The sequence below is a fragment of the Aspergillus pseudodeflectus genome (genome assembly GCF_044049435.1).
Source record: "Aspergillus pseudodeflectus strain CBS 756.74 chromosome Unknown BJX68scaffold_72, whole genome shotgun sequence".
In the NCBI taxonomy this organism is placed as follows: Eukaryota; Fungi; Ascomycota; class Eurotiomycetes; order Eurotiales; family Aspergillaceae; genus Aspergillus; species Aspergillus pseudodeflectus.
Window position 1 is genome coordinate 37,527 of NW_027263848.1, and position 27,969 is coordinate 65,495.

The following is a 27,969-nucleotide window of genomic DNA, read 5'->3' on the forward strand; positions in this document are numbered from 1 at the left end:
TCGTACAACGCAGGGGACAATCCCGGGACGTAGTAAATGCCGTATCAGTCAGTATGAAGAATTGGCCGTCAAATAATCGCGGCCACAAGGGAGAACGACCTATTTTAGCATGAAACGATGAGGTCTATATTCAACGGCGTGTCTCGTTACAGACACAAGCAGGCTGGAATGCCGGGCACCGGTACGCCAGGGGAGACCCTGAATCTCATCGTGAACCCGAAGACAACATGATGAAGAGTCTCCAAAGCAACGAACATAAGGCTACGCTAACAGCCGGTGTTTCACAAATACGAGATTGCGGACTTGGCAGCCGTGGCTGGGTCAGCAATGCATGCCCTGAGCACGGGCATCGTCCCTTTCAGAGGTCCACACGTGCAGGATTGGCGCTATAGTCAGCCAATACCCCGGAAATGGTGTGGAGGGCAGCCACAAGTTGTGTGGTGAGCTATGTACGGCCCTGGACTGAACACTCCGAACAGGAGAACCGCTCGGAAGAGGTACGGAGTCGATGGGTCTTTTCTCTTGTTGCTGGTATTCGGTTGAAGCTCATATTGTGCCAATCGGAGACATTCTGTGTGGGCGCGATCCAACAACAGGGAAAGGATACTGCTGCGACCCTTCATTCGACGGCGAAACTGGTAGTGGCGTGTGCTGGGCGTTGACATCCGATTGCACCAATGATAACAGACAACTTACCTGTCGCAGCGGGAGTTCTGACTGGTGCTGTCTCTATGAAACGTTGGTTTGCATTTTACTTCTCTTTGACGCGAGACTTCCATTCTGACGTGGGATGCGAGATATGAGGAGTGCACCGGGGTTCCTGAGCAGCGGAATGTCTGCTGGAATAGAGAGCACAGCACGTTACGCAATATAAGCACCGGAGTGCGGGAGGATTTATACTCGTCTCTGACCTCAGAGGCGCCAACTGCGAGAATGTGGGCTTTTGATCCAGCCACGCCGCTGCCAGAGACCTCCAAATCGACCACATCGACCACGCCGCCGATGACACCCACAGCGACAGGTACAATCACTACTTCCCCGAGATCAAGTCCGAATAAGGATTCCTCGGACTCCCTATCCGGCGGTGCTATTGCTGGTATAGTAGTGGGTGCGCTAGCGGGTGTCGCAATCGTGCTCGGAGTCGCCTTCATGTTGATCAAACGACGTCGCAAGCCGGTAGATGCGGGTCCTAGCCCTCCCCCTGCTGAGTTGAGTTATGAGGCGAGACCGGTGAACCAACTTTATGAAGCCGATGGTAATGCCATGAAGACGCCCCTGCCTCCACAGGAATTACCAGCTCGCTAGTTGCATGAGAGGATTGTCACAGGTTCCAGTCAGCGTCAGTTGCTTGGGAGGCCTGTCGAGAAGTCAACTGACGCCGGAATCGCATTTTTGTCCACGCCCGGTTTATCAAGCTCGCTGTCATTGCGGACACCCAGACAAAAGCTGAGTTATGTCCCTCAAACCCTTTAGAAAGGTATTCAAAAGGTTTCATATAACTCAGAGAGGTGCATGTGTCGTGGTCAGATGGTGGAGGGTGGTAAGAGGGGAGCGGAAGGAGTTCGGGCTGAAAGGTGCTGCTCGATCCAGAGTTTCATTCCCTGTGTGTTAGCTATTTTGTTCCAATGATACCCCTGTCATACATACGAAGCGGCCCGGTGGTATCTCTATCCGAAACGTGCAGCGAAGAAAGGTTTGATAAGTATGAGTCGGAGGTATGTGTGCATTTTCCACCACGCCCACCAGCGTTGTCGTAGCGCAACGGTGCAGCGACGATGCACCGAATAACGGCTCTCAGAAGGTAATGTGGCATTGAAAGGGCTCTTTTGAAGAAGAGTAGAATCGTATGTTTGTCAGAGGAATGGTTGTCGGGACGAGTCGTGCTGAAAGCAAGAGACTGCTTAGGAATCGACCTGACTAAAGGGGCAGCCTCCAGCTCGCCTAACAGCTCATTGGGTCTGCATGGAGATGTCTGGAAGAGCATCTAAGACTCTGTGCGCTTGGCTCTTGGCGGTGATGAGGGACAAAGACGAGGTCGTACGCCGAGGCACGATCGGCGGAGGAGGAAGCGGCGCAGGATACGGCGAGAGCAGACACAGTCGGGCAGAGATGAGGGTATCCGTGCCCTTGACGCTCCAGACAAACGACAGAACCAACAATAAGAGTAGGTTCAAATCCTCAGAAGGTTCGAATCGCGCTGACTTCACAACGGCCTGGGCGAGATAAGCAACCGCCAACGCGTTTAGCAAATGTAAATCCCGGAGAACCTCGATTCTCACAGGCCGGTCAAGCGCCGGGAATGGTTTGTCTCTGGAAAGGCTCAGGCCAGGAACAAATACCCCCCGTGTGGTGACCCTGGAGATAATCACCTAAAGTCCGGTGAATTCGAAAGAGGAGCAGTGAACCAGGCCAAAGCTGCATTACTTCTATACACAACATGCGCATATTGGCTGTATCTCGTCTCCTCCCATCCCCTGCTTCACATACTAACTCATCCAGCTCCCCATGGACAATGCGGACAACACCGACCTCACCAACGTGACCACCGCCGCCAATGGCCAATTCCCCATCGCCCTTCTTGACCTCCCCGACTCGGCTGACCTCCTCGCCCGCTATTCCGGGCCCGACCCTGACATCACATGCGACCCCAGCGGTTGCGCGACAGAGGACGGCTGGAAGCATGAAAACGGTATCAACTCTTTCAAGGACCGCAAGGGCAACTTGACGTCGTACAGTGGGAAATGCGAGCTTCTGGCATGCGACATGGCGCCGCTGTCTATGTTTGTAACGCCGTAAATACTCCCAACCCCAGTCAACTTAGTGCAAAATAATAATCATGGATTCTCTGCCGCTAACCGGTTACTTTAGAACAAAGGCCGTCTGTTCCTTAGCTACAAAGATATTCCTCAAATCGGCCTGGGAAACTTGTTTTGACTGCGACAAAACCTTTAAGCACTATTTCGCTGCAATCCACCATGAGAAGCCCAAGTGGAGTATGGTCTTGAAGGGGGATGGTTATCGTTGCTCGAAGTAGGCTCAGGGGGTTGTCATGGCTGCCTTTGTATCTACCAGGATACCTACTCTTGGAATCTTCCATAACGACTTTCCCTGTCCCTGTTGTTTAGTTGTCTCGTTGGCGTCGTCTCTGGTTTAGACTGAGAAATCAATTGTCCAGCCTGGAATGTTCCCCGTAATCTGCCTCTTTGGTTCCTTCAGCCTGACTGCCCTTGATCGAACACCGCCGAGGTAATTGCTCATCCAAATCATAGGCAGTTTTGACAACATCAGCAGCAGCAAGTCATAACGTTGGATCTTCCGGTATCATTGCTCTTTCTAGTCCAAGTATCGTCCCGCACATGTCCTTTGGACGTCCGAGATCCTCATTTGTACGCTGGAATTTCCTACTCCGCAAAGCAGTCCTCGCCCACAAGTCTTCCGCCTGTTGAGTCTTATTACATTCTCCTGCCCACAACCTGTTTGGCCCCAAGCCCGTCCTTCATGACTCCTCCTACCCAGCCTAGCAACTACTGAGACCCTCGCGCTTAAGGCCTGGTACCTCGTCCCGCCAAAGGCAAATCCTCGAGACAAAGAGCAAACGTCCCATTTTCAACAAATGCAAAAATAATCAGTGCAATCACCAAATCACTCAGACTCACCGCCCTCTATGTTGATTCACACCAGGTTCCTTTAGCAACCTGATTCCCATCTAGAGCCGTGAGTATCCATTTCTCCCCTCGTTGCCTGGGTTTCTCTCTTTCCGGATCAACGCCGTCGTGACGCTTCGATTCAGGCCTTTGCATTTCTCTCAGCAGAATTCCTCTAGCCTGCTCTCCTACCATACAGTTCCCATCAACTCACCACCAGTACTACCCTCACTGCCGTCTACCTCGTCGTCCTCAGCCAGACCTTTCCTACCTCCTCTCTACTTTTCCGGAACCACGCTCTTTACCAAACACCGTCAAACGGTCAACCATGCAGTTCGACTGGAGAGCCGTGCAGATGAGCTGGAGATCTCTCCAGGCGCACTGGAGGTCCTTTCATTTCAACCACCAGTCCCTCCCCAAGGTCGCCATGGCCCTCTTTTCGATTGCCATCTTGGGTTCCATCGGCGCGGTCCTCTCGAAGGTTCTCGCTCCACGCCCCGCGGAGGTAAGTGTTTTATTTCCCCATTCGACCTCTTCTGTCTGCCCCATCCCCTCTGTCTGCTTTTGGGGGTTTGAATCTGATGAGCTGACTCTCGTTTACCTCTCCCAGGGTCCTACCTCGGCTGACTTTACCGTCAATGCCACCGTCAACGAGTCTGGTGTTTTCTTCCCCAGCGGAAGGTACAATGAATCGAACATCACGCTCCCGATTGAGAACTAGATCCGGAGGGATATGGCGCTCGAGACAAGCACGTTGGCCTCTCCTTATATGAGCCATTTGCAGGAATTCTCTTGTCATTCCCGTCTCTACGTGAGTACTTCCGCAGCGTGTGCCATTTCGCCCGCTGGCAAATGAGAAAAGAGAAGTGAGGTCAGGACAGAAACTAATCAATGTACGAACTAGCGGTTCTCACTAGGATCCCGATTGTCTCTACGTCCATTCCCTCCAGCGACTTTGACCTCGGCGGCTGCGAGGCCGGGTCGCCTGTCGTTAGAAGCCTGCCAAACGTGAACCAATCTGGGCATTGCATCTCGGATGCGTGGTGACAGTGGGATGGTTTTCAATACCGGACTGGTGTTTCGCTCTATCTTGTGACTGGCGTTGGATGTCTTGGGTTTATTAGGTGTGGTTGCGGTCATGGGTGTTTGAGACATCTGATACCGCGATGTGATCTTACGTCGAGCGGAGCAATCCACAGCCCTACTCTGAGCGCAGCGCTGGGAGCATGTAGCTATTGAGATATCCCTGTCTTTCGCATTTCGGTTCTTCCTTGAATTGGAAAACAATGTCAACCATTTGTCTCTCCGTTGTTGTAATCACCGAGTTTATACTGGTCATCGCAGATGTCCACGAGTATCACCTCACCTCGCCTTGAACCTTGAACTCCCTTGTAACAGCCATCCCCGTCTTGCCAGGCCCAATCTATCTTCAAGTATCCCAGGCTTTCCGGTATGTAACAGTCGAATTCTAAAACAAACTCGGGTTCCTACAAGCTGCCGAGAGGTTTTGCCCATATCCCGTCATATTCCTTCTGGCCCTTGTTCGTCATATCCATCTTTATCCTCGGCTTCAACACACTCCGCGACTCGAGATCAGCCGGCTCTAACCAAGGCAGACGAGCTGTGCCAGCAATCAACGAATTCCGAAGCATAGTATATCACTGAAATCCGACAGGACGCACATGCTCATTGTTGGCTCGGAGGTGGTAACGGGTGATTACAAGGCGGACGATGTTTCAGTAGGGATGTATATCTTGCGTCAAAGGTACGGAGGAAGGGAGAGGGTATGGGGCCGCGAGTACTGTTTTGCGAGAAACGCTAGGTTAGCCGAATTAAGGATGAAATGGAAATGCCGGCGACGATAGGAGAGGAAAAAGCCGTATCGTACCTGAGATATCGCCGACAGCGCCAGCCAGTCAGTGCCCGCGGACGAGGTTCGAGTTGTAGATGTCTTTGCTCGGGGGTGCGTTTTCCTGCTTTCCCCTCGGTTTCGATTGCGTCTTCCCTTCCTCTCTTCTTCTATTGTGAGTCCCTTGTTCTCCCTGCCCTGTGAGGGACAGCCCGTGCCCGTGCCCGTGTCAGCTGTGAAATATTCCCGTGCCGCCACGAGGCGTCCACCAAACCACCTGGATCCCTCCGCGAAATCGCCGCACCAAAGTCATCAGGCAGACGGAAGAACGACACACAACGAGACGTTGGCCACTTGAGCGTCATTGACGCTCGCATCAAGAAGTCTACCGCGATCTCAGGACAGATGTATGGCGAGGCGCGGGATGCGAAGGTTTCGAGATCGGTTTTTGTCTTATCCGTCAGGTCTGCTGAGTGGTGCAGGAATTTTCGCGGCGCAGCACTCCGGGTATCGACAAACCGGTGAGCCAGCAAATAACTACTGTACCTTAGCAATGCTCTAGAGGTCTGGTAAAGAACATGGAGGGGACGTTGCCTCTAGTGGGTCGTTGTTGCGGGATCGAACGCTTGAGCGGAGGGAGTGCGGATCTCTGGCTGAAGAGCCGCCACGCCGTAGAAACACCCCTTGGCCGAGTAGGTTAGATTGCTTCACATGGCCGCAGTAAAAGAGTTGTGAGTACTGTAGGAATCGCTCAAGATCCATATCCCTCTGCGGTCTGGTGGCACTCGCGAAACAACGTGGCGCGTCGAACTTCGGTCAAGATATATAATGTCGACGCCATCTTCCGCTTGAGCGCTTGGACTTATGACTTGATTCGGGCACGCTTGAACTCAAATGCAGAATATCGAACTAAGCAGGAAACATCGAAAGCTACTTACTATCCAACATTTTATTCCTCGCCAAGCTGTGAAACAGACTGCACGACTCCGTCCAAGACCCTTAGAATTCCATCCAACCCACCGACTTCCATCATGCCACAAGCACTATCCCCAACGAGCTGCCGACTCATCAATAGCAAGCAGCACCGTTGTCCTAAGATCTATCGCGATCCTGAATCCCTCCATCCCATGGCCCTCCTCTCCCTGCCTCATACCAGGCAGCCCATCCCTCCCACTATGTCCACCAACGCAGTCCTTTCCTCCTGGAGTCTGGAAGGAACGTTGCAACATAGCAGCGCACAGTGTGTTTAGCGCTATCCAGCCCGTAATGATGTCGACCTCGAGATCCGTTACCGCCGTTCCAATCGGGCTGGCCGGACTGTGCAAATGAGCCACCTTCGATCCGCTGTAGACGTAGCCAGACCGTTCCCTGCAGCTGGACCCGGCATCGAAAAAGGGGAACCGATTGCGGAGCAGGCAGTGCGGCAGGATCCGATCAGAGAGTCCCGTTCCGGAGGGAGGCAATGAGCGTTGCTCGGAACTAGAGACGAAGAATGGTTAGACTATGTAGCTAGCTGATGCTTATCTTTGTAGAATCTCCAGCACGGACTCAGTACAATCAGAGCAGAGGAATGAAATGAATATACGTACGGCAGCGACTAAGAGGTATATTACCCCGAACCAGAAGGCGAAGAGGAAGATTCTCATTTTGGTGGGGTGTACGGTGGAGCGAGAGGGAGAGGTAGATGTGTACTGAAGAGAAAGGATGGGTTGCCTGAAGCTTGCAGGAGAAAGGAATTGGGTGATGAGAGGTCTCTCAGCACAATAGAAGAAGGCTTTGGGGTGGGATGAGGCAGGGAATAGAAGAGTGAGGAGGAGGAAGAAGAAGAAGAAGAGAAGAGAGTCGGGCCAAGAAGAACTATCAATGCATTTGAATTGTTCAACACCACAAATTGACAGAATTTTCATCTCGATGAATATGCCAAAAGGGTCGAAGATGGACGTATTCTCTCTTCCATTCTTCGTCTTGCGAAGCTATCTGTCTTCCAGCTGGGATACGATAGCCAGCCATGGATGCCAGATTGATCTTCTCGACATGAATTTACAGAATGGAACACAAGTTGGCGGAAGCAATTCAATTAGATCGATCCTCGATCCATCTTCCTATATGAGAGTAAAGCAGAAACTAGAATACAGGAAACAGCCAAGCAGCGAGGCAAGGCAAGACAACTGAAGACAAGTCATGGTCGTCGATTCGTTACGTCCGTTAAAAACAAAAGAAACTCTCCTTCTCTTTCACATGATGAGTTCATCAATCGCAGGCCAAGTCGAGTCCAGAAGACAAGACAAGACCGGAGCAAAAGAACAAAAGAAAAGGTAAAGCAAAGTCTGGAAACCTAGCAGTCATCCTTGTGAACGATAGTCCTCCATTTATCGTGATGCTTCGCCATTCCCGAGATACGACCTTCGAGAGGGTGGCAGTTGTTCATGACGGCAAAGACATCATCGCCGATGCTCTTGTAGGATTTGAGGGTGCGTAGCTTCGAGTCCTGGTTGTTTTGTTTCGAAGTGTTAGAGAAGATGGTACCGTGGTAAGATGAACTGAAGAGAAAAGAGGAGAGAAAAGGAGGGCAGAAGAGAAAGAAAGAAAAAAGGAAAGGATACTCACATCATTACACCACTTAACACACAACCCCTTCTCACACCAAACACGAACGCACTGCTTAACACCGGCCGTGGGTGTTCCCTCCCTGTTCCTGAGCTCACGAATCGCCTTGTTGATGGGACCGTCGTCGACCAGGTCGCCGTGGTAGCAGGTCACCTGGGGGGTGAAAGGTGTGATGATTTCCTCACCGTCCTGAGTTTCGTCGGCCTTGTCGGTTTCCTGGGTGCCCTCAATCTCGTCACGCTTTCCCATCTTGTCGACAGGGGAAGGACAGGGGGTCGGGTGGTGGCCGTGACCGGGATGGAAGGGGATGCCGGGGACGTAGAGACCGTCTTCACTGTCGTTCCAGCCGTCTCCACAGAGATCGATGTTCTCGTGGGTGGTGGGGGAGGCAACAGTGACAAAGGTAGTGGGAAGGAAAGTGGAAGTAGACAGAGAAGTGGAAGTGGTAGCAGACCGAGCTGAAGGGCAAGGGGTAGGATGATGACCGTGACCAGGCTGAAAAGGAATACCAGGAACATAAAGACCATCATCACTATCATTCCAGCCATCTCCACAGAGATCGATGTTCTCATGGGTGGTAACAGTAGAAAGGGAAGTATCAGTAGACAAGGAAGTGGAAACAGAAGTGGCAGCATCACGGGGAGCAACAGTGGCAGTGGTAGTAGGATGATGACCATGACCAGGATGGAAAGGAATCCCAGGAACATACAGACCATTGTCATCCTCGCTGTCATTCCAGCCATCGCCGCCGGTAACACCGCGAGCAGTCAGGGTGTGAGAAGGACGAGGACGAATAGTCCGGGTATGAGAAGGACGAGCACGATCGGAGGGGCAAGGGGTAGGATGATGACCATGGCCGGGGTGGAAGGGGATACCAGGAACGTAAAGACCGTCTTCACTGTCATTCCAGCCATCACCACAAAGAGAAGGGACACTCTCGACCTCGACCTCGACGTCAGTCTCGGCCTCAGCCTCAGCATTCTTGGCGTGAGGGTGGAAGGGGAAGTGCGGGAGGGGAATTCCGTTCTCATCGACAGGGTCATTCCAAGTGCTTCCGTGAGTGGCAGTTGGGGGAGAGACGTGGACGGCGGTGTTGGTGGGGTGCAAGAGGCCCCAGCCAGTGAACTTGATGCCGAAGCTGGCGGTGGTGTCAATGGTTTCAGTGTTGTCGAGGCCTCCTTCGACGGAGGTCTGCTCGTGAGAAGTCGGTCAGTGTTGTTCTTCGCGTGAGGAGATGAGATAAATGGAAGGAAGGAGGAGGGGATAGAATCGAGGATAAACACTTACAGGAATGGCATCGTCTGCACCAACGACAGACATCATGGCGAGCCAAATGGCCGCGAGGAGGAGGTTCATCTTGTGGATGTGCATGTTGCACAATCACACAGAGACTAGAAGGCTTGATGTGTGTAAAGCTCTTAGCAGAAGTTGGAAGCTTTCAAACGAGGATACGAAAGGTAGAAGAAGAAGAAAGGTAGGAAGAGAAGGTGGTGAGGAAAGAAGAAGAAGAGGGGAGGAGGAAGAGAAACACAGGGGAATATATAGGGGAAACAAATCAGAAAACTCAACCCGGCTTTACGTATTGCCAATTTGATTTTTTCCTTCACGTCAGGCAGAGTTGATTGTTATGAGCAGATTCTATACAAAGATGTCCGGTGAGGTGGAGGCTGGCCAGTCAGAGGGCCTCTAGAACCCGGCCGAACCGGAGAAATTAGGGCTGCTGCACAAAAGTGACTGCAGCCTGTGCAGCAAACAAGGCACGTGTCCTCCTTTCTGCTTCGAAGCCGGTCGAAAGCATGCAGTCACCGGCCGAGTCCCGGCTTAAAAGATGATTTCAAATTCGACAAAGGGCTGGCCCAGGGTAAAAATGGGCGAGGAAGCAAAATCGCCAGGCAAAGTTGGCGCATGCTTCCAGCCTCGTTTTGCGGGATCGGGATCGTTTCCTTTGGCCGGCTTTCGTAGAGTCTGATTTGCGAGACTGGGAATAGCATGGGACTGCTTGTTGTCTCGTCAAAGTCTCTGAGTTTAGGCCTTCGAAGTTGGAAGGACGAAAAGACGGAAGCCACTCGACCGCGGTGCCGGCCCTGCAATAACTTTCCAGACTCGTTTGTGGGATCAAGATTATGCCCTTTCCTCGAGATTAGACGAGACATGCACCGCACAGCTCCTCGCAGAAGTGTAAAATGCAACGTAGGCAGTGGCTGAGCTCATCGAGGCGCATGGAAGCTTGAGCATTCAATCACTCTCGCAGACTTGTTGATGTTATTCTCCGGTTCTCTAGAGCAGAGTCGAGGTGGGAGTCAAGTCCGAAGGAGAGCTACACGATTCTACAGGGATAGATATTCCGAATCGAATTTTTTTTTTTTTTTTTCGCATTTTGACTTAAGTGCTAACTTGTAGACGAGCCTATGGTACATTCAAAAACAACCAAAACACACAAAAACTCGGTCTGCCTTGCTGAGAAGACGCCGCTTGAGTGGCCAATGGCACCGCCAACGGATGATGAGATCCAGTTGGAGAACCATGAGACATGATACAAAAGACAAGATGACATTCAAAACGAAACAGCCAAAACATGAAATCGGACGACCTTGTTGAAAGGCGTCACTTGCAGCAGTGGTGACTCTTAACGGATGTTGAATCCGTCTGGGAAAGAAGACATGGAACGCAGAGAGACTACAATGAGCCAGGACGAAACACAGGATACAACTGAAGAAGAGAGGAAAAAAGAGCGGCCGCGTTGCCTAACATTTCCAGTGATCTTCCTTCACAATCACTTGGAAGCGGTCGACATGGCGTAGAATACCGGCAAGACTGGTCGGTGCGTAACCGAAATGCCATGGACATTTCTTAAAGACAATGTTCGCGGCGTCACCGATGCTCTTGATGGTAATGTCCTGAACTCCGTTGGCCTGGAGGGCCAAGTTAGCACTCAAGATACTGAAGCAGTTTGAAAGGAAAAAAACGAAAGAGACATCGATGGAGAGGGGACCACTTACAACATTGCACCAAATGATCGCGGAATGGTGCTTGCAAAAGAGACGCGTGCAATGATTGGGCTGCAGGACGGTGTCCCCCGTCTGCTTTCGCAGGTGCTTGATCCCAGTACGAATGGATCCCATCTCCGCCTGACCGTAACCGTTTGGATGGCACTTCACATCCCAGTAGGGATTGTCGTCCTTCGCGTTGTCAAGGGAGGCGGTATCGGTGGGTTCAGCAGAGTCAGAGGCGAGGTTGGCAGGTTCAGCGGGGACGAAAGAAGGGTCTATTCCGAGAAGTTGGATTGGGAAGGTCTCGTCGCCCGTGGTCGCGCCAAAGGCCTGGAAAGCAACGGCAGCTTCGGTTTCATTGAAGTAGGCAAGATCGGTATCCGGGGTAGGAAGCTATCAATCGTCAAGGTTAAGAACAGGACAAGCAATAAAGCCAAAGGAGCAGGAAGAACAAGAAGAAGAGCAACATACAGCAAGCGCCATTATGGCGAAGGTCGCGAACCATATCGCAAGGATCATCATGATGTTGCGCATGATGACTGACTCGAAGTCGAGTAGAAGATGTGTGAGTGTAGCTTTCAAGTGTGATGTGAAGAAAAGGAAGGAAGGAAAAGCTTGGATTGTCAGGTAGGTCGAAGACGGTGGGAAGAAGAAAGAAAGAGAACCACCAGACAAGGGGAAGAAGGGGGTACTTATAGCCCAGAGTCAGATCCTCAAGCTCACGCATGCCTTCCAGATCAACTCCTCCAGATCACCAGCTGCAGCTACATTCACAGACAAAATCATAGTTTCTTGATTAGATACCGTAAGGAAGTTTATGAGTGGGGCAGAGTCACCAAACGTGCAGCAGGAAGTTGTCTTTGGAGGCGGTGGGTTGTTATGGCATTCACGCTGGCTTCAGGGAGCTGCATGATTTTTCGCCACCTGCTCCTGGATTTGGATACCACAAGCTCTGTGGTTGGCGCTTTGTGGGTCGGGCCTGCATAGAGGTTTCGAGGCAGGAGGGAAAAAAAAGTGCAGGTGGTGATGGGACACCTGCTGCAGGACTCTGAGATCTGGTGAGCGCAGACAGACAAGCGGATGCCTCTTTTGGGAATTTTCTATTTTTCTCTTTCTTTTTCAGCGTCCAGGAAGAGCAAGAACAGCAGGATAGACTGACCTGAGGCGCAGCGACTGGATGAGACCAGAAACAACAGATTTCCGAGGTGAAGGGCAGCGGTGGATCGAATCGTGAGTTGATGCAAGGTCGGCAAGCCCACGTGCACGTTTCTCAGAACAGGCTGCAGCTCGAACCTGGAGACTCTGGATGAGCTGCAGGACTGCAGGAACGAGATTTGGTGACGTAGATATGGAAAGAAACAGGAAATACCTTAATAAAATAGAAATGAAAAGGGAAAATAGACAAAAATAAAAAATAAATAATCCAGGGAGGAGGGGGCTGGCTGGAAGCTCACGTTGATGGTGATATCATTCGCAGCTGGCGGGCTGGATGGCAAACTCTGAAGTGAAGGCAGGCAGAAGAGCAAGACATGGAAAATCGTGGGCTCATGGAGGTTGAGCTTTGAGAGGGCTAGTTCTGGCGCGGTCAGGATCGACGATTTAGCAGTCAAGGAGAAACCAGAGAGAAATAAGAGAGAGAAGCAAGATCGATTGCAATGGCACACTCGTTCCAATGTCTATTCTACTCTAGTTGAACGAATCTAACCACAATTCGGATGGCTCTTTGTCCAGGAATTGAAAAGGTCAAACAGAGATCCTGAGTCTCCCCGTAGCAAATCCGAATCCAAACCTCCAAGACACATCAACGCATCAGGAAAAGACAGCGGCGGCAGAATCCAACAGTCTAGACACAGCAATAGACAGGAAACCATCTAACAAATATTCTTATCCTCCTTGACAACAACCCTCCAATCCCCCACCACCTGGCGAATCCCAGAGACGACATCATGGAGGTCTCTCACGCTCCAGGGACATCCGGTGACGATCATATTGGCTTTGTCGGCGACGTTGCGGTGGGAGATGGACTTGGGTTCGTTGGCCTGTGGAGAGGATTGCGTTAGCACGGTACAGAACACCAATGATTCAAACCAGCAAGCCAGAAAGCGAGCAAAAGGAAACCGAAGAGGGATGGGAAGCTCACGGTATTACACCACCAAATCGCCGCGCTCATCCCACAAGCCGCCCACTCGCAGTGCTTCCCCTCGAGCGTCCTGAACCCGTCCAGTTTATCCAGTTCGCGGATGCCGGCTTTGATGCCGCGGATGTCGGCTTGCGTGTAGCCGCCCGGGTTGCAGGTCAGGTCTGCCTTGGTGATTTCGTCGATGGTGGCGTTGTCGAGGGTTGAGAGGTCGGGGGCCAGGTCGGAGAGGGGGATTGCGGTGGTCTTGCTGGTGCTGTGCATGTTGGTGTTGAGGGTGACGTTTATCATGAGGGACTCAAGGTCGGTATCGGGGAACTGTAACAGCCTTCGTTAGCTGGTTCTATTCAGAGGAGAGTTGGGGAAGGGAGGAGGACGTACAGCCATGCTGAAGGTTGCGAGGAGGACAATCCAGATGGCGAGGAGGACTATTGGGGCACGCATCGTGGAAAAGTCAAAGCGAGCTGAGCTCGACAGCGTAGAGATGAGAAAGAGGTGAAATTCGCTGAGAAGGCGGAGAATCAGAAGATCCTAGTAAGGGAAAGGAGAAGGTGGGAGGGAGAGGGATGAGAGTTGGGAGATGTGAACCAAGCCCTAACTCGCACACAGTCTGAATTCTCTATGCACAAGAAATTACTCCCCCTCCCTGAATGCTCCCTGCAGTAGAATCAGGACACGTAAATCACAGAATAGAACAAGCAAACCAGTGGTTGATTCGAAGCCTACGGACAGATTGGGCAGCAGGCGCAGCAGAGTCGGACCGCCTCGCTGGAAAGTCTTTGTCGAGACATTGATGTCGGGGAGGGAGATACGGACTGTAGAAAAACAAGGCTCGAGACAATGCCCAAAAGGAAAAATAGAAAGCCTCATGAAATTTCGATTTCGATTTCGATTTCCTAATCTAAAGACACGATAAAGCACAACGCAAGGCACTTTGCTGAAAAGCACCCTCTACATCCGTAGGTTACAAGAGTCATCGTAGATGCTAGATCCACGAGAACAAAAAAGAAAAGGCACACAGGTCAAACGACACAAAAGGCCAGATCACCGTCAGCGCCAACAAAGTCAACAGACATCTAATCTAGCACAGCTTGGAGTCGCGCATCAACATAACCTTCCAGATGCCATTGACCTCGAGGATACCAGAAAGAGCTTTGTTGCCCAAGGAGTCGGTTCCCTCATCCTTGCACGAGTCGACCACCTTCTGAGCCTTCTTCGCAATGGTCTTGTGGCTGTTCTTGATCTCCTTGCCGGCCTGGACGAAAGAACAAGCAAGCTGAGTTAGAACAGACTGCACCATGGCCAAGAGGGCGGGAAAGGAAGGAAGGTCAAACTTACGATGTTGCACCACCAGATGGCAGCCCCAGGAGAAGCGCAGTTGGCCCATTTGCACCTGCCATCTTCGAGGCTGGTCTTGTCGCCGTGCTTCTTCAAGAACTTGATGCCATCAATGAACGCATCCCTGCTCGCGATCTGGATTCCGGACGGGTTGCAGGTAAGAGATTCCTTCTTGGCCATCTTTGCCCATTCGGTCGAGTTGGCAAGGTCAGGGTTGATCTCACGGCCCATAAAGTCGACACCAATGTCGAAGCCGAGCTGGTCAATGGGAATGGACGATTTGGGGTCATTGTTGATGATGGCCGGGACTTCATCAGCGGGCTCAGTGGGGAGCTGTGGTTGTCAGTTGGTCAAGATGGAACGGGGAATGGACGCAATTAAAGCAAGGGAAGAATAGATGTGGCGTACAGCAAAGGCAATGGCTACAAAAAGGGCAACCAGAGTCGCAAGAAGCATGGTAAAGACACGCATCTTGAAGACTCAAGAAGGTTCAAGGTGGGATAGAAGAAGAGTAAGAGGGAGAGGAACGGTAGCTTGGACGAAAGACTCAAGAGAGGCAGGGGGGGAGCGTCTGTTGTAATCAAAAAGAGGTGATAAGGAAAGAGAATCGACCTGCAGCAGGAAAGATGGGCCTATTTATACCCAGGGGAGAGGTCCAAGATCACGCCCGGTGAAAGCTGAGATCATCCTGCAGCGAGTTAAGCGAGATCACGAAGAGATGTTGCTTCAAAATCAGGCTTGGAATCACTGATGATGGAAGAGCTGTAAGATGTCTTGGATAGCAGAGAACGTGCAAGACGAGCTGCAAGCGTGAGTGGGGCAGGTAGGAAACAGCGCTTTTGTGCTCAACCATGAGTTTTTTTCACACGGGCGCGGGGTAACAGGGCTGCACCTCAAAAGAGTCACAAAGAATTCGAGGAATGGGCGGTAGGTGATGGCCGGAGAGCCGTCGAGTAATGATTCCAGGTCCATTTGCATATTCGATGATCTATCCACGTCGTCGAAAGACAGCACCAAGTAAGTGATATGAATCCTATCCGCTGCCCCAACAAGAACCAAAAGCTGAGCTCGAGGCAACAGACAGAATGAAGTAACTGACAGCGGGAGATGGCTTGAAGGCAATCGAGGTACGATCCCAGGTCCAGCTACTCGTCTGATGGTCTATCCAGGTTCTCGAAAGGCAGTACCAGGCTACCAGGAAACCGATATCAAATCCCATTCGCATCCCCATTCCCTGCCCCAAAAGTAACCACGAAGCCCCCAGAAGCCAGCTCCAAGCTTATTATGAGGCGTATCAGCTCTAATCTTACCGAAACCCTTCCAGGTTCGATCCATGCTCCAGCAGAATCGTCGCCATCGCAAGGTAACTCTCGAGGTCCGCCCTGAATCCAGCATCGCCATCACCACTTTGTCATTGGGAACATAGCACGTGTCCAAGCAACCTTCTACTGGCGGCACAGAACATTGCCGAGCGTTCTCGGTTGTCTACCGCGGATACAGCAGCCTGTTTCTCTAGAAGGAGCTCTACGACCTCGAGAAGTCCGGCAGCGGCAGCGGCAGCAATATGAAGCGGAGTTTGGCCCTCGCCATCCAGAACTGCAGAACTTGAGGATCAGCGCTGGGATCGAGGGCATAATCGTTGCTGTATCGCAGTCCGGAATGAGCGGCGCGCGGATAATCGCGAACCTGGAATCGTCTGCACGGATATACCAGCTGCGGCCTTAAGCAAGGGTTTGATCACAGGGCTTCTATGGTCTTCAGAAAAGGCATGATGCAGCGCAACTGAGCCTTTGGTATTGTATGTACATATTAAGGTATGATCGCCCCAATATCCAACACCATCGGGAAAATCTCCTCACATTGTCAGGTCACCGCACAGCGCAACATCAGCATCGCATTGACTGAGAACCTTCAGAGCCTCCGTATATTCTCCCGGACAAGCATAAAGCAACGTTATCCTATAACCCTTTCAAAGCCAAGCCAAACCCCTATGGCCCGCGTCGAGAGAACGCCCGAACTATACTCCCATCCCATACCTGAGGCAGCACGCGAGGCGCAGCTTTGCGTTCCACTTTTGACGTTTTGGGATCCAGTATACTGGCTTTCGCTCCAATATCAGCTTGATCACTCCTTCCTGTCCTTCGCGAGCGGCTAGCTGCGGGAACATTCGATTCGGAATGCGACTCCTGAGGGATACGTACGGCGGAGAAGAGGAACTTGGAACGGACTGAAACTATTTGTCTGCCCTTCCAGTATTGTCCAAGTAAGGTCCAATATATCCGTATTGCCCGGGCAGTACCGCGATACTAACTCTGGCCTAAGCTCAAGTTAGGTCAAAACACCTTTATGTGCCCGGACCGCAGCGAGACACTCCGCCGTTATCCCATCCCATCCCATCCTATCGGAGATATCCACCCCAGGACCAGAACGAGCCGGAACGAGAACCCTTCACGATTTCGGGAGGGCCCAGCGTACCGTACCCGCGGAATACAGCACGGGCATACCCAGTTCATCACGAGCATCGAAATCCGCGCCGTATCTAAGATATGGGAAGGTCGGAGGATGTCCAGGGCTTCGTGGGCTCGGGCAAGTGCTTTTTTTCTCTTGGCTTGAGTGACTATCGATACGGAGTGCTACGGCTTCGATAAATACTGTAGTGTGCAGCTATACTTATCCGGCGCGGCAAGGTCCAACGCTGCTGGATTGGACGGCGTAGTGGAAAGGAGTCGATGATTAGGAGTCTATTTTGTTGAGAGGCCAGATTGAGGGTATTTGGGGTTGGTATGTCTGGACGGGGCTGGATAGCAGTTCGTTGTTTCTTTGATCTGGTGTGACGAAACGTGCGGAGATTTTTTGTTGATAAGGGACAAAGAGCCCTGATCTCCAGCATGATACTTGCTGCTTACAACGGAGAAAGCAGAGATGAGAACAATGAAGACCACCATAAGTGTCAAAAATAGACGATTTGTATGTAAATCTAGCTCTATTCAATTATATACAATCTCTATCTACCAGAGACACGAGATACCAGAAACTCCTCCCATGGACAAAATCAAAGTATCCAACAGAACTACCCAAAAGAAACTCATCCAGATATCACAAACCACTCCAATCAATGCCTCGCCCTCTTCGCACCCGCGTTCCAGAAAGCAGGCGGATCCTGGCGCTTCCTCTTCCACTCATGCACATTCTCCAACATCCCCGCAATCGAATGCACCTTCATCTTCACCGGTATCATATTCGCAAAATAAAGATGCCTAAACATATTCAGGGCCATCCCAGCTGCGCAATATCCGGGCCTGGTCTGGTCTGCGAATACTGTGTCGCGGCCACCGCAGGCCATCGTCTCCCTGGGTCCGACAAAGGGGATCCTGTGCTTCTCTGCGGCCGCACGCATCTTGTCAAACGGGACGCGGTCCGTATTGTCGACCATGATGTGTGTGAGTTTTCTGCGCGGGACGGCGTCGAGGACGATTCCTTCGAGTTCAGTCTCGAGCTCTTTGATGTATGTGGACATCCAGGCGGAGCGCTTGACGTAGAGGCCGAGGGATTCGAGGTTCCGGGGCATGTGGCTTGCTAGCTTGTTGGGCGTCTCGGCCGTCTCCTGCGTCTCGTCGTGCGTCTCGTGCTTCTTGCAGTTGTGGCCGTAAAGGACCAAAGGGCTTGTTTTGAGGACACGCAGTTTGGTGAATTTGGGCAGAGGCGGGCAGAGGGAGAACTTCTCGTCGACTTCGTGGAAGTACCGTGTCTGGTTGGGCATGTAAGGGTAGGGTGCTTCGAAGAAGTCGAGGTACTCGAGTTGATCCTTCAGGTGCGCGATCGCAGCCCAGAATTTGTGGTGGAAGACGGGGCCCCTTTCGTAGCTGCTGCTGATGGAGAGCTGCCGGAGATCGGAGGATAAGCTCAACAACGGCGTGACCTGAGGGAGGTAATTCTGGATCTCGGGCAGCGACAGTTTCTTGAGCGCGGTTCGGTGCTGGACTGCGTTGAATTCGATCCGGCCTTCCAGAAGCGTGAATTCTGTCAGCTTGGGCAGACGGTGATACTGACGCTTGCCGGACAAAACTGTCTGGCCGTTGTGAATAATCCTTGAGCTGCCGAGGTAAGGATCACGGACACTGTTCGGGGCGACATTGAGGGTTTCCAGGTGCTGGAAGGCGATACCAGGACTGTTTCTGTCTCTGGGCGCTCTCGCGACATCGAGGATTCTTTCGAGAAACGGATCGTTGGCCAAGGTTTGCAGACTCAAGTGTTCGATCTTCGGCACATGCGCCAAAACCAGGGCCCGTAGGGCGGCAACATGGTTCAGATGATAATTTCTGTCGAGGTCGTTCACATCACAGCTTAGATATCTCGTCGCCAACGGGATCAAATCGCCCCCGGGAAGCGCAGCGAGATCAAATCGAGCCTGGATCATGGCCTGCCGGACCATGTCGACATTTTGCGCACAGAGGTCTGTCATGTGCTGTTTCGCATCCGGGCTCTCAAGATTGGTAAAATCAATGGGGAAGCGCGGGCTGAACATGGTGATCTCGCGGAAAAGCGCCGCGAGGTCGGGACGAGCAACCAGCGTGCGCAGCAGGCACCAGAGTGGTTTGATCTCTCGGAGGAGGTTCTTAAAGTCAAATCGGTGGTATAGGATGGGGTTGAAGCGCTGATGCCACCGGCGACTTACGGCGCAGATTTCAGCTGGGAACCTCTCCGTCACAAGGTGAGGGTGTGGGTCCAACTGGTATTCGACATCCATGAGGTCTAGGAGAACCTGGTCCCAAATCTCCATGGGGAGTCGGTCCACAGGTGCAACCTGTGTGCTAGGATCGGACATTGTAAAATTGACGGGTAGTGGGAAGAAAAGTGAAAAGTAAGTTGCAGTGGAACATGATGCAAAGCTGCAGTGATAACTCCAGAGTACTTATCCGATCTCGAGATGCATCTCTCTCGAGATCGGAAATAGAACTCTTTGCTGGCTCGGCTCTGAAACAGAGCATTGTGGGCTACCCTTTGAGGTTAGCAGTGAAAGGACGTTGGAACGTAGAAGCATGGTTGAAACAGCCGCCAAAGAGCTTTGTTGTATCATCTTAGTCACATTTCCAGTATCATTATTTGCGTGGCCAATAAAGGCATCTCGGTCTATCAGTATAAAGAATAGTATAAAGAAAATCGACTGCCGTTGAGCCTCATTTATTCTGAAGCCTCTTTGGGTTCCACCTTGGCTCGCACCTCAAGATGGCTCAGGTCATGCGCGCCCTGGAAAGTCTCGGTGATCTCCTCGAGACAACCAGCGGCGGCAGCAAAGAAGCCAAGGAAACTCTTGCTCGGCGTGATGACTCGGCTCAGGTACTCTGGGTGGAACTGCACGCCGACATACCACCGGTGGTCCTTGAGTTCAATGACCTCCATGCGCTTACCAGAGTCGTCCTTTCCAATAAAGGAGAGGCCGGCCTTTTCCAAGGTCTCCACCAGATCTGGGTTCACCTCGTAACGATGACGGTGGCGCTCCCAGATCTCCTGCTTGTCTCCATAAAGCTTACGGAACTTGGACCACTCGGTGCCCGGCTGGAAGTGTGTAGGCCGCTTTCCGAGGCGCATAGTGCCGCCCATCTTGGTCTTGTCGATTTCCGGCATGTAAATAACGGCCGGCTGCTCGCACTCTTCAGTGAACTCTGTGCTGTCTGCCTTGGTCATGTCGCAGACATTGCGGGCATACTCGATCACAGCGACCTGTAATCCGAGACAGATTCCGAGGTAGGGGACATCCTTGGTACGAGCCCATTCAGCAGCCTTGACCATACCTTCCGTACCACGTTGACCAAAGCCGCCCTAGAAGTAGTCAGTATTATTCGCAACTTTTAGATTGAAAAAGAACGTACAGGAACAAGAATTCCGTCGGCGGTGGAAACCGCATGCCAAGCCTTGTAGTACTCCGCAGGGTTGGCCGACTGATGGTCCTCTTCCAGATGGGTAGACTCGACCCACACCAGGTTCAGCTTCTTTTGGCAGTGCATGGCCGCATGTTCCAGGGCCTTTGTGACACTCAGGTAAGAATCGTGCAGACTGGTATATTTTCCAACCAGGACAATGGATACAGTGTCAAAGACATGGTCTTGGCTCATTGCCAGACCCTGCCACTTCTGCCACATGATCTTGCCCTCTTCCACGAACTTGGGTGCAATGTGCACGGTGCGAATCTCAAGGAGATCCTTGACTGTGTTGAGAAATCCTTGGTTCTCGAGAAGGATAGGAACCTGGTAGGTGCTCGGCACATTGTGGACACCGACAACCTGATCGCGCTCCACCTGGCAGGTACCGGCGATCTTGCGGATGGTTACCTCATCCAGCGGCGTCTCGCAGCGGCAGGCGATCAGGTCAGGCCGAAGACCGCCGCTTCGGACGTCGCTGATTGCTCGTTGCGTGGGCTTGGTCTTTTGTTCTGAGCCGATCAACGGGACGTAACTGACGTGGATTTGCAGGAAGTTGGCCTTGCCAACGCGACGCTGCAGCTGGCTCATGGCCTCGACGAAGGGTGCGCTCTCGATATCTCCGACAGTTCCACCCAGCTGGAGTGAAGTCCAGGTTAGCCCTTATGCATTCTGCTAGCCACTCCTTGCAGTATCTTACCTCAACTAAGGAAGGTCAGTAAACGTATAACAAAGCAAGCTTGAGGACATACTAATGCAGACGTCGGGTTCCCGTCCGGAGTCATCAATCGGAACTCTGGCCACTCTCTCAACCCACTATCCGTTGTTAATACAGGATTCTAGCTCCTCTCAGGAGATACTGACGTTCTGGATCTCGTTGGTGAGGTGAGGCACGATTTGCACTGAAACTGTCAGCTCAGACCACACGCTCGAATCCATTCGACGAACCCGTCTTTCCGAGGTAATCACCCCGACGCTCCTTCTCGATCACATGTTGGTAAATCTTGCCGGTTGTGATGTTGTTATCCCTCCCAAGAGTGACACCAAGGTATCGTTCGTAGTTTCCAAGATCCAAATCGGCTTCACCACCATCATCCAAGACGAAGCATTCTCCGTGCCTTTCGAGGAGTCAGTCAAGCGGGGTAGGGAGGGCAATGGCGGGCAACTAACTCCAGAGGCTTCAATTGATCAGCTCACGGATCAACAAGACAAATATGTCAGAATGAAGAGAGATGTAGGACTCACGTTCATAAGACCAGCATCCGGGTTGAGGTAGGGATCAATCTTGATACTCGAGACGGATAGACCAGCAGTCTTCAAGAGCAGACCGCAACTGCTTGCGATAATACCCTTTCCAACACCGGAAATAACACCGCCGGAAACAAGGACATACTTCATCTTGACGAATTGGAAACTCAAAAGGCGGCCTTCCTGGCGAATACCAGGGAGGTAGAGTAAGAGATCAAAAAAAATCGATACGCGGCACCCGATAACAAAATTGGTTCACCGCCACGAAAATTCGTGGCAGAATTTTCAAGGTGGGGAAGCTTCCGCATCAGGAAGTGTTGTGCCTGAGGCGGAAACCCCACATGGCAGGGCAGGGCAGGAACGATCAGCGATCTTCTATCAGAAAGACAAATGCCACTACTCTACACATATCGTCGGGAGAGTTTGCTACCCCTGGATTTTCAACCAAAAGTCGCATTCCTCTTACGCGAGTCATTCCGGTGCACTCTTTCTTTTCAAGTCGGCCCAAACAACCTCCACGGAAGCCAAAGGACACGGCTCAAGATTCATAATGTCCAGACGAAAGCTGGCAAGATCAGACAATCAATCTATGGGCAATGGAAATCGAATCGCATGACGTCGAAGAGGAAATCTTCCAGAAACCAGACTGTCAATCCGGGAAACACCCGTGCTTCCCATTGGACTCGGGCTCTGCCGTGTTCGTGGGATATCGCCGATTGAGGGCTTAGCGCCGGGAATTGAGCTATACCCGGCGCCTGTCAATACCCTGGTTGCCTGCACATCTGCACTTTCTCTACATCGTTTCAATATCCATGGCTTTCATCGGGATGTTTGCCACGTCCCCCCGCTATCCAGTGATTGGACCGGTTTGTAGGCCGTGAGGCTGTCAAGCCATCCGACGCAACAGATGATGGATATATAAACCTCATCGATGCCCGCTCAAGTAGGGCCATCATCACAGCACAAACAAGATCCGTAAGCAACTCGAACGCCTACCTACCAACAAACCCAACAGTCTACTCCAGAAACCGAATAATCATTTCTACAAGAACATCAACATGACTTCCACAACCCTCCCAACCAAAATCCGCGCCCTCCTCCAAGCGGACCCCAAATCAACAACCATAACCCTCGTCGAGCGCGACGTCCCGGTCCCTGACCACACCAAAGCCGAACACTTGATCAAAGTGCACTCCGCCTCTCCCTGCGCCGGCGAACTCCTCTGGCCGCTTATGGTCGACCTCCCCGGCAAAGAGATAATCACCTGCGACGATGTCGCGGGAACCGTGATCTCCGCGCCTGCCGACTCCCCCTTCCAGCCGGGGGCGGAGGTCTACGCGCGCACGTCCTACTGGAGACCCGGGTGTGCGCGCGACTATACGATCGCGACGTCTGACGAACTTGCGCGCCGCGCGAAGAACCTCTCTTGGACTGAGAGTGCGGCGACGCCGCTTTCGTCCATTACGGCGTGGCAGGCTTTCTTTATCCAGTCAGGAATCGGGGGCTTTGGAGATGAGAGCTGGAAGGGGAAGAGAATCTTTGTTACGGCTGCCAGTGGAGGTGTAGGTGTGTGGCTGGTGCAGATTGGGAAGCTACTTGGTGCGGAGGTTATTGGAACCTGCGGGCCCAGGAACGTTGAGTTTGTCAAGAGCTTGGGTGCCAGCGAGGCCCTCGACTACAGGACTACGGACTTCAAGGCCTGGGCCAGGGACGAGAAGAACAAAGTCGACCTTGTCATCGACTGTATTGGCGGGAAAACCCTCGAGGACGCATGGTGGACACTCAAGGACAACGCAACAATCATCGGAATCGTGCTGCCCCCCGAGCAGAAGAAGCCCGAGGGCTTGGAGCTTCCCAATGCTACGGCCAAGTTCTTTATTATGTCTCCCTCCGGCAAGGATCTAGAAGAGATCACGAAGCTTGTTGAAGCAGGCAAGGCTTGGCCCGTCGTCGACAGTGTTTGGTCACTCGAACAGTTTGAGCATGCGTATGCACGGCTGGAAAGCGGACACGCTAGGGGCAAGGTTGTCTTTGATCTGACCCTTAATGTGCGGAAGTAGGGTTTGGTTGGTTTCATCTTGTTTGAAAGATGATTGTGATGATATAGTATAATACTTCTTTGTTCTCATGTCATAATTTACGAAAATAGAACTATCTCTTTGAACCTTTATACTCGAATCCAAAACACCACATCTACTATTCCTCTAATCTATCTTTAACCAGAACCACACCTTAATTCCCACTCCCATCCTGCCGCCTCGCCAAATCCCACGTATCAAACCTTTGTTTACCGCCATCCTTTAGTCGAAACCCATCGAACGCCCTCATTAGTGCACTCCGATCAATCGTCTGAGCACTAGGACCAGTCGCAGCGGCAGTGGCAAGGAACTCGCCCTCTCTGTATCTTGCCTTGATAAGTTCCTTTCGAGTTTTCGATTTCATCGAGGCGTGGATGCTTCGACAGATACCCTGGCCGGGATACGCGACGACGCCTAGGGCAGCTGCACAAATCGGTTAGTGCCATCCAATACATAGACCGACGCAACTCGGCAGATAAACAAAAAAGTAGAAAGCGAAGAAAAGCAGGGAAAGTAACATACCAGAACTAAGCCCAACTCCCACCCCCATCGTCCCCTTGGCAAGACCCTTCACAACCCCAAGCGCCCCCTCCTCCTTCGCACCCTTCACCGGGTGCGTAATCAACCCCGTAAACCCATCGACCATGCCCTGTCCAAACGACTTGCCTCCAACAACGAATCCGGATTTCCAATCTGTCACCGGCGCGTAGGTTTTCGTTTCCTCACCGTAGAGCTTCGGGACGGCGCGGAGCCCTTCTGCCGTCGCGAGGGGGATGTCGACCATCACGCCCTTGAAGTATGTGCCTAGGAACTTGCCGACGGATTTCGCGGAGGCCGAGGCGATTGTTGTTGTTGTTTCGAGGGCGCCGGGGCCCGTGGAAGGGGACGGGGATGTTGGGCGTGATTGTAGATTGGGACCAAGGAGATCTGTCGCTGCGTGTCGGGGGCCTTTTTCGGTTGGTTCTTGGGTTGTGGGCGGAGGGGTGCTTAGGGATCGGATGTTTGGTGGTCTATTACTGGAAGAAGTAGATGGGCGCCCGCGCTGCTGGAGATCCTGGTACTCCTTGTAGGGCCTGAGGAAGATATCGGCGGTGGACTTGACCATGTCTGTACCTGTTCCGATGGCGGCGGATGTGGCGCCTGTTACCGGATCCCAGCGGCGGTTTTCGATTATGATGGGTTTTGGTTCGTATCTGATCATGTCAGTATCACTCGAGCCAGAACAAACGGAAAGGGGAGGAGAATCGGCGTACAATTGTAGTTTCTTCTTATCCGCCCGGAGATGCTCAATTAAAACCTGCGCCGCAACCTTCGACAAGCGCACCGGTCCCGACGGTGTCTTGCAAACCCAGGTTGCTGCACGATCTGGAAGCAGACTGCACTGCATTTCCTCTACCGGGAGGTTCCTGTGGAATGACGCGACTGCAGCCTGCACTCCTGATTCGTATCGCATCTTGTCGGCGATCTTCTGCGCCGCGTGTTTGGTTTCTGGTCTCAGGCAGAATTGGAATGCTTTTGCGAGATTCTCCACGTCAACCTCTCGGTAGGGAATTGGCTTTGATCCGGAGCCGGAGGAAGCGATTAGGTTTCCCCAGAATGGTTGGCTGGAACGATATTGTTAGCGGCTTCACGTGTCCAGAGGGTTGATATTCTTACTCTCCAAAGAAAGGGACAATAGCCGTGGGGCAACCGTATCGCAGACCACACGCTGTTGTCCCTGCACCGCCATGATGAACGACAGCGGAAACATGTTGAAAGAGCCATTCGTGAGGGCAGTCGTCGATATAGTAGACGCTATCAGAAGGATCGCCACCTAGTTTACTCCAACCACGAGAAATTATAGCTCGGGTTCCTGTAAGTCGTACGGCTTCAAGAATGATTGCCGTGAATTGCTCCGGATCATCAATTACGATGCTTCCAAAGCCAATGTATATTGGTTTTGGTCCGTTCCGGAGGAAGAGGTCGAGTGATTGAGGAGGCTTATAAGCAGGAGGGTCTCGAAAGAAGAATCCGCAGACGTCTGAGGATGTTAGTCCATATCCAGAGTGCAAGGTGAGGCGGTGCTTACCGATATGTGCAGGCCAGTCCTTAGGCTTAGCCATCAGAGCCGGCGACCAGCAGTACGTAAATGGAATCTTCAACGTCTCTGCCAGCATGGGTCCTTCGGTAGCCGGGACAGGCTCCAAGTCCAGCTTGGACCGCCAGCTATTGATAACATCTCCTAGCCTACTCTATATTAGCTCAAGGGGTTTCGCAAAAAGAGACAGGTGGAGCTTACCCCTGCCATGTCAACCACTCAACAATCGCGTACGACCAGTAATTCGCCATCTCCTGCGTCGTCTCCGAGTACTTCAAATTCGCCAACGGATGTGGGACCGCCCTCGTGCTACTCCACGGCATAGTAAACATCAAATGCAGCGGAATACCCAAGGCTTGAGCACAGTGCACATGTGCAAAACTAGGCGGATTCGCGATGATCGCCTCCGCCACAAACGGCTTGCCCGAAATTGGATCATCCTCTATACAAGACCTCCAGCATCCTTCAAGCATTTCGGCAACCATCTCGCGTTTCTTCTGGACTTCTCCAGCGCGCAGGCTATGCAGCTGTGGAATCAGTCCGGGATTTTTCACCATGTACGCCATCAACTCAGCAGGGTCACCGCCGATGGGGTAGAACTCTAGGCCTGAGTCTCGGACAAAGGTGTCGAAGGTGTCGTGTGTTGCGATGCGGACCCGGTGGCCGTGTTTCTGTAGCTCATTTCCGAGGGCGATGAATGGTTGAACATCGCCTCTGCTTCCAACGACCTGGATGACGATGTTGAGCTTGAGCTTGATGGCTCGCTCGGTCTCTTCGTATGGAGGTGGCGGGCCCCATTCTGCTTCCGGGGGTGGTGCGGGACTGATGAATTCCGCGACGGCTCTGCAGGCTGAGGAGTCGAGATTGACCTCGATTCGACCGTCCTCTGTTTGGCTTCCATGTTAGCGTCTGCTCGTACCTCGTATACGAAGCTTGCCGAGTGGTGGCGTACCTCTCAGTCTGGTCCCTCCCGGAATCAGCGACTTGGGGTGATTCATTGTGCCGGACTATGGGATGTTTGATGCGGAGTCGCAAGGAAGCAAGACGGTGGCTCGCAGAAAGAGAATGGCAGCCATTAAATAAAAGCTGGAATGGTCCCATGGTATAGTGAGGGCGCTGAGGCAAACTATTGCTCTGGTGGGGCCCGTACTCGTACCAATTTCCGTCTCCGGCTCCGTATCCGCCAATCCACCAAATTTTAGCTCTCGATTCGTTGATCAGCGCTATCTTTGCTCGTGGCTCGACTGGTAATTGGCCTGCGTTTGCAGAACGACTCACTAACCAACTTCCAAGGTCGGTCTAGATAGATATTCCCTTGTTAGGCATCCAAATATCAACGCAGATAAGCTCGAAGTCAGAAACTCTCCATATACCACCGGAAAGCCAATATTACAGATGGTCAAAACACAAATCTCCAAAACTAAGCAATCATCCTATATGCGCCTCGACCTCAACCTCAACTCTCATCTCCTTCAACGCCAAACTCTTGACACCAATGTACGTAAACAGCGGCTTATGGTCCGGCACCCACTTGCGGAGGTTCTGCACCAGAATCGCCGTTGCTGCCTCGTCCTGCGGATCTAGCATGTAAACACGCACACTGTACACTTGGTTCCATCCCGTCCCGCCGGCGGCCTTGAGCGCGAGGTCGACGTTAGAGAATGCTTGGTGAATTTCGGATGAGATGTCGGAAGGGAATGTTTGGGTTTCTGGGTTTATGCCGCCTGTGAACGATGGACGTGTTAGAGATCGTGGATGTAATGTGATGGATATGCGGAATCAAGGCATCGAGGTAAAGCGACGAGAACTTACCTTGCCCGGAGAGCTTTATTAAGTCGCCGATTCGCACGGCTTGGTTGTAGTGGAAGTTCTCGGCTGCCCATTCGCCGAAGCCGGGGTAGCTGAAGTATTGCAGGTGCGACATGGGGGTTTGTGAGTCGGTTGGGAGCCGAAAGTCTTTCGCAGTTGGTTTCTGTGTACCAGCGTTTGTGCTGACCATTCGTTTGAGGAGGACTTCCTTATATAGGCTGTGTCCAAGACCGCCGAGCCCGCCAAGCTAAAGCTTTCCGCTAGCCCCGCTCGG

The 27,969-nt window shown here is 52.2% G+C and overlaps 11 protein-coding genes across 11 annotated transcripts; 3 read left to right on the forward strand and 8 right to left on the reverse strand.

Moving 5' to 3' along the window:
• Positions 1–933: 933 nt before the first annotated feature.
• BJX68DRAFT_272002 (EGFR-like transmembrane domain-containing protein) lies at positions 934–1,305 on the forward strand (the record flags this gene model as incomplete). Its single annotated transcript, XM_071047097.1, has 1 exon — positions 934–1,305. The coding sequence occupies one exon, from the start codon at positions 934–936 to the stop codon at positions 1,303–1,305; it is 372 nt and encodes a 123-aa protein (XP_070893642.1).
• A 2,667-nt stretch (positions 1,306–3,972) lies between these two features.
• On the forward strand, positions 3,973–4,365 carry BJX68DRAFT_272004 (uncharacterized protein; the record flags this gene model as incomplete). Its single annotated transcript, XM_071047098.1, has 2 exons — positions 3,973–4,149; positions 4,255–4,365. The coding sequence occupies 2 exons, from the start codon at positions 3,973–3,975 to the stop codon at positions 4,363–4,365; spliced, it is 288 nt and encodes a 95-aa protein (XP_070893643.1).
• A 3,463-nt stretch (positions 4,366–7,828) lies between these two features.
• On the reverse strand, positions 7,829–9,471 carry BJX68DRAFT_272005 (uncharacterized protein; the record flags this gene model as incomplete). Its single annotated transcript, XM_071047099.1, has 3 exons — positions 7,829–7,981; positions 8,101–9,291; positions 9,388–9,471. 3 exons carry the CDS (start codon positions 9,469–9,471, stop codon positions 7,829–7,831), a joined length of 1,428 nt encoding a protein of 475 aa, XP_070893644.1.
• A 1,247-nt stretch (positions 9,472–10,718) lies between these two features.
• Positions 10,719–11,265, reverse strand: BJX68DRAFT_247485 (uncharacterized protein). Its single transcript, XM_071041780.1, has 2 exons — positions 11,100–11,265; positions 10,719–11,012 (listed from the first exon to the last, which is right to left on the reverse strand). The coding sequence occupies exons 1-2, from the start codon at positions 11,220–11,222 to the stop codon at positions 10,845–10,847; spliced, it is 291 nt and encodes a 96-aa protein (XP_070893645.1). The 5' UTR covers positions 11,223–11,265; the 3' UTR covers positions 10,719–10,844.
• Positions 11,266–12,961: 1,696 nt separating this feature from the next.
• Positions 12,962–13,671, reverse strand: BJX68DRAFT_272007 (uncharacterized protein; the record flags this gene model as incomplete). The annotated part of the gene is made up of 3 exons (XM_071047100.1): positions 12,962–13,129; positions 13,231–13,545; positions 13,609–13,671. The coding sequence occupies 3 exons, from the start codon at positions 13,669–13,671 to the stop codon at positions 12,962–12,964; spliced, it is 546 nt and encodes a 181-aa protein (XP_070893646.1).
• Positions 13,672–14,308: 637 nt separating this feature from the next.
• On the reverse strand, positions 14,309–15,036 carry BJX68DRAFT_272008 (uncharacterized protein; the record flags this gene model as incomplete). The annotated part of the gene is made up of 3 exons (XM_071047101.1): positions 14,309–14,482; positions 14,566–14,898; positions 14,974–15,036. 3 exons carry the CDS (start codon positions 15,034–15,036, stop codon positions 14,309–14,311), a joined length of 570 nt encoding a protein of 189 aa, XP_070893647.1.
• Positions 15,037–17,677: 2,641 nt separating this feature from the next.
• On the reverse strand, positions 17,678–19,390 carry BJX68DRAFT_272009 (uncharacterized protein; the record flags this gene model as incomplete). The annotated part of the gene is made up of 1 exon (XM_071047102.1): positions 17,678–19,390. The coding sequence occupies one exon, from the start codon at positions 19,388–19,390 to the stop codon at positions 17,678–17,680; it is 1,713 nt and encodes a 570-aa protein (XP_070893648.1).
• A 218-nt stretch (positions 19,391–19,608) lies between these two features.
• BJX68DRAFT_247487 (putative CTP synthase) lies at positions 19,609–22,021 on the reverse strand. The gene is given in 8 exon segments (XM_071041781.1): positions 19,609–20,385; positions 20,436–21,124; positions 21,219–21,221; positions 21,236–21,299; positions 21,348–21,385; positions 21,432–21,601; positions 21,654–21,661; positions 21,729–22,021. The coding sequence occupies 8 exon segments, from the start codon at positions 21,879–21,881 to the stop codon at positions 19,747–19,749; spliced, it is 1,764 nt and encodes a 587-aa protein (XP_070893649.1). The 5' UTR covers positions 21,882–22,021; the 3' UTR covers positions 19,609–19,746.
• A 502-nt stretch (positions 22,022–22,523) lies between these two features.
• On the forward strand, positions 22,524–23,897 carry BJX68DRAFT_247490 (NADP-dependent oxidoreductase). The gene has a single exon (XM_071041782.1). The coding sequence runs from the start codon at positions 22,790–22,792 to the stop codon at positions 23,789–23,791; it is 1,002 nt and encodes a 333-aa protein (XP_070893650.1). The 5' UTR covers positions 22,524–22,789; the 3' UTR covers positions 23,792–23,897.
• A 66-nt stretch (positions 23,898–23,963) lies between these two features.
• On the reverse strand, positions 23,964–26,884 carry BJX68DRAFT_272012 (uncharacterized protein; the record flags this gene model as incomplete). The annotated part of the gene is made up of 7 exons (XM_071047103.1): positions 23,964–24,232; positions 24,332–25,002; positions 25,063–25,413; positions 25,466–25,829; positions 25,878–26,035; positions 26,088–26,772; positions 26,839–26,884. 7 exons carry the CDS (start codon positions 26,882–26,884, stop codon positions 23,964–23,966), a joined length of 2,544 nt encoding a protein of 847 aa, XP_070893651.1.
• A 430-nt stretch (positions 26,885–27,314) lies between these two features.
• Positions 27,315–27,810, reverse strand: BJX68DRAFT_272013 (RidA family protein; the record flags this gene model as incomplete). Its single annotated transcript, XM_071047104.1, has 2 exons — positions 27,315–27,610; positions 27,699–27,810. The coding sequence occupies 2 exons, from the start codon at positions 27,808–27,810 to the stop codon at positions 27,315–27,317; spliced, it is 408 nt and encodes a 135-aa protein (XP_070893652.1).
• Positions 27,811–27,969: the final 159 nt, after the last annotated feature.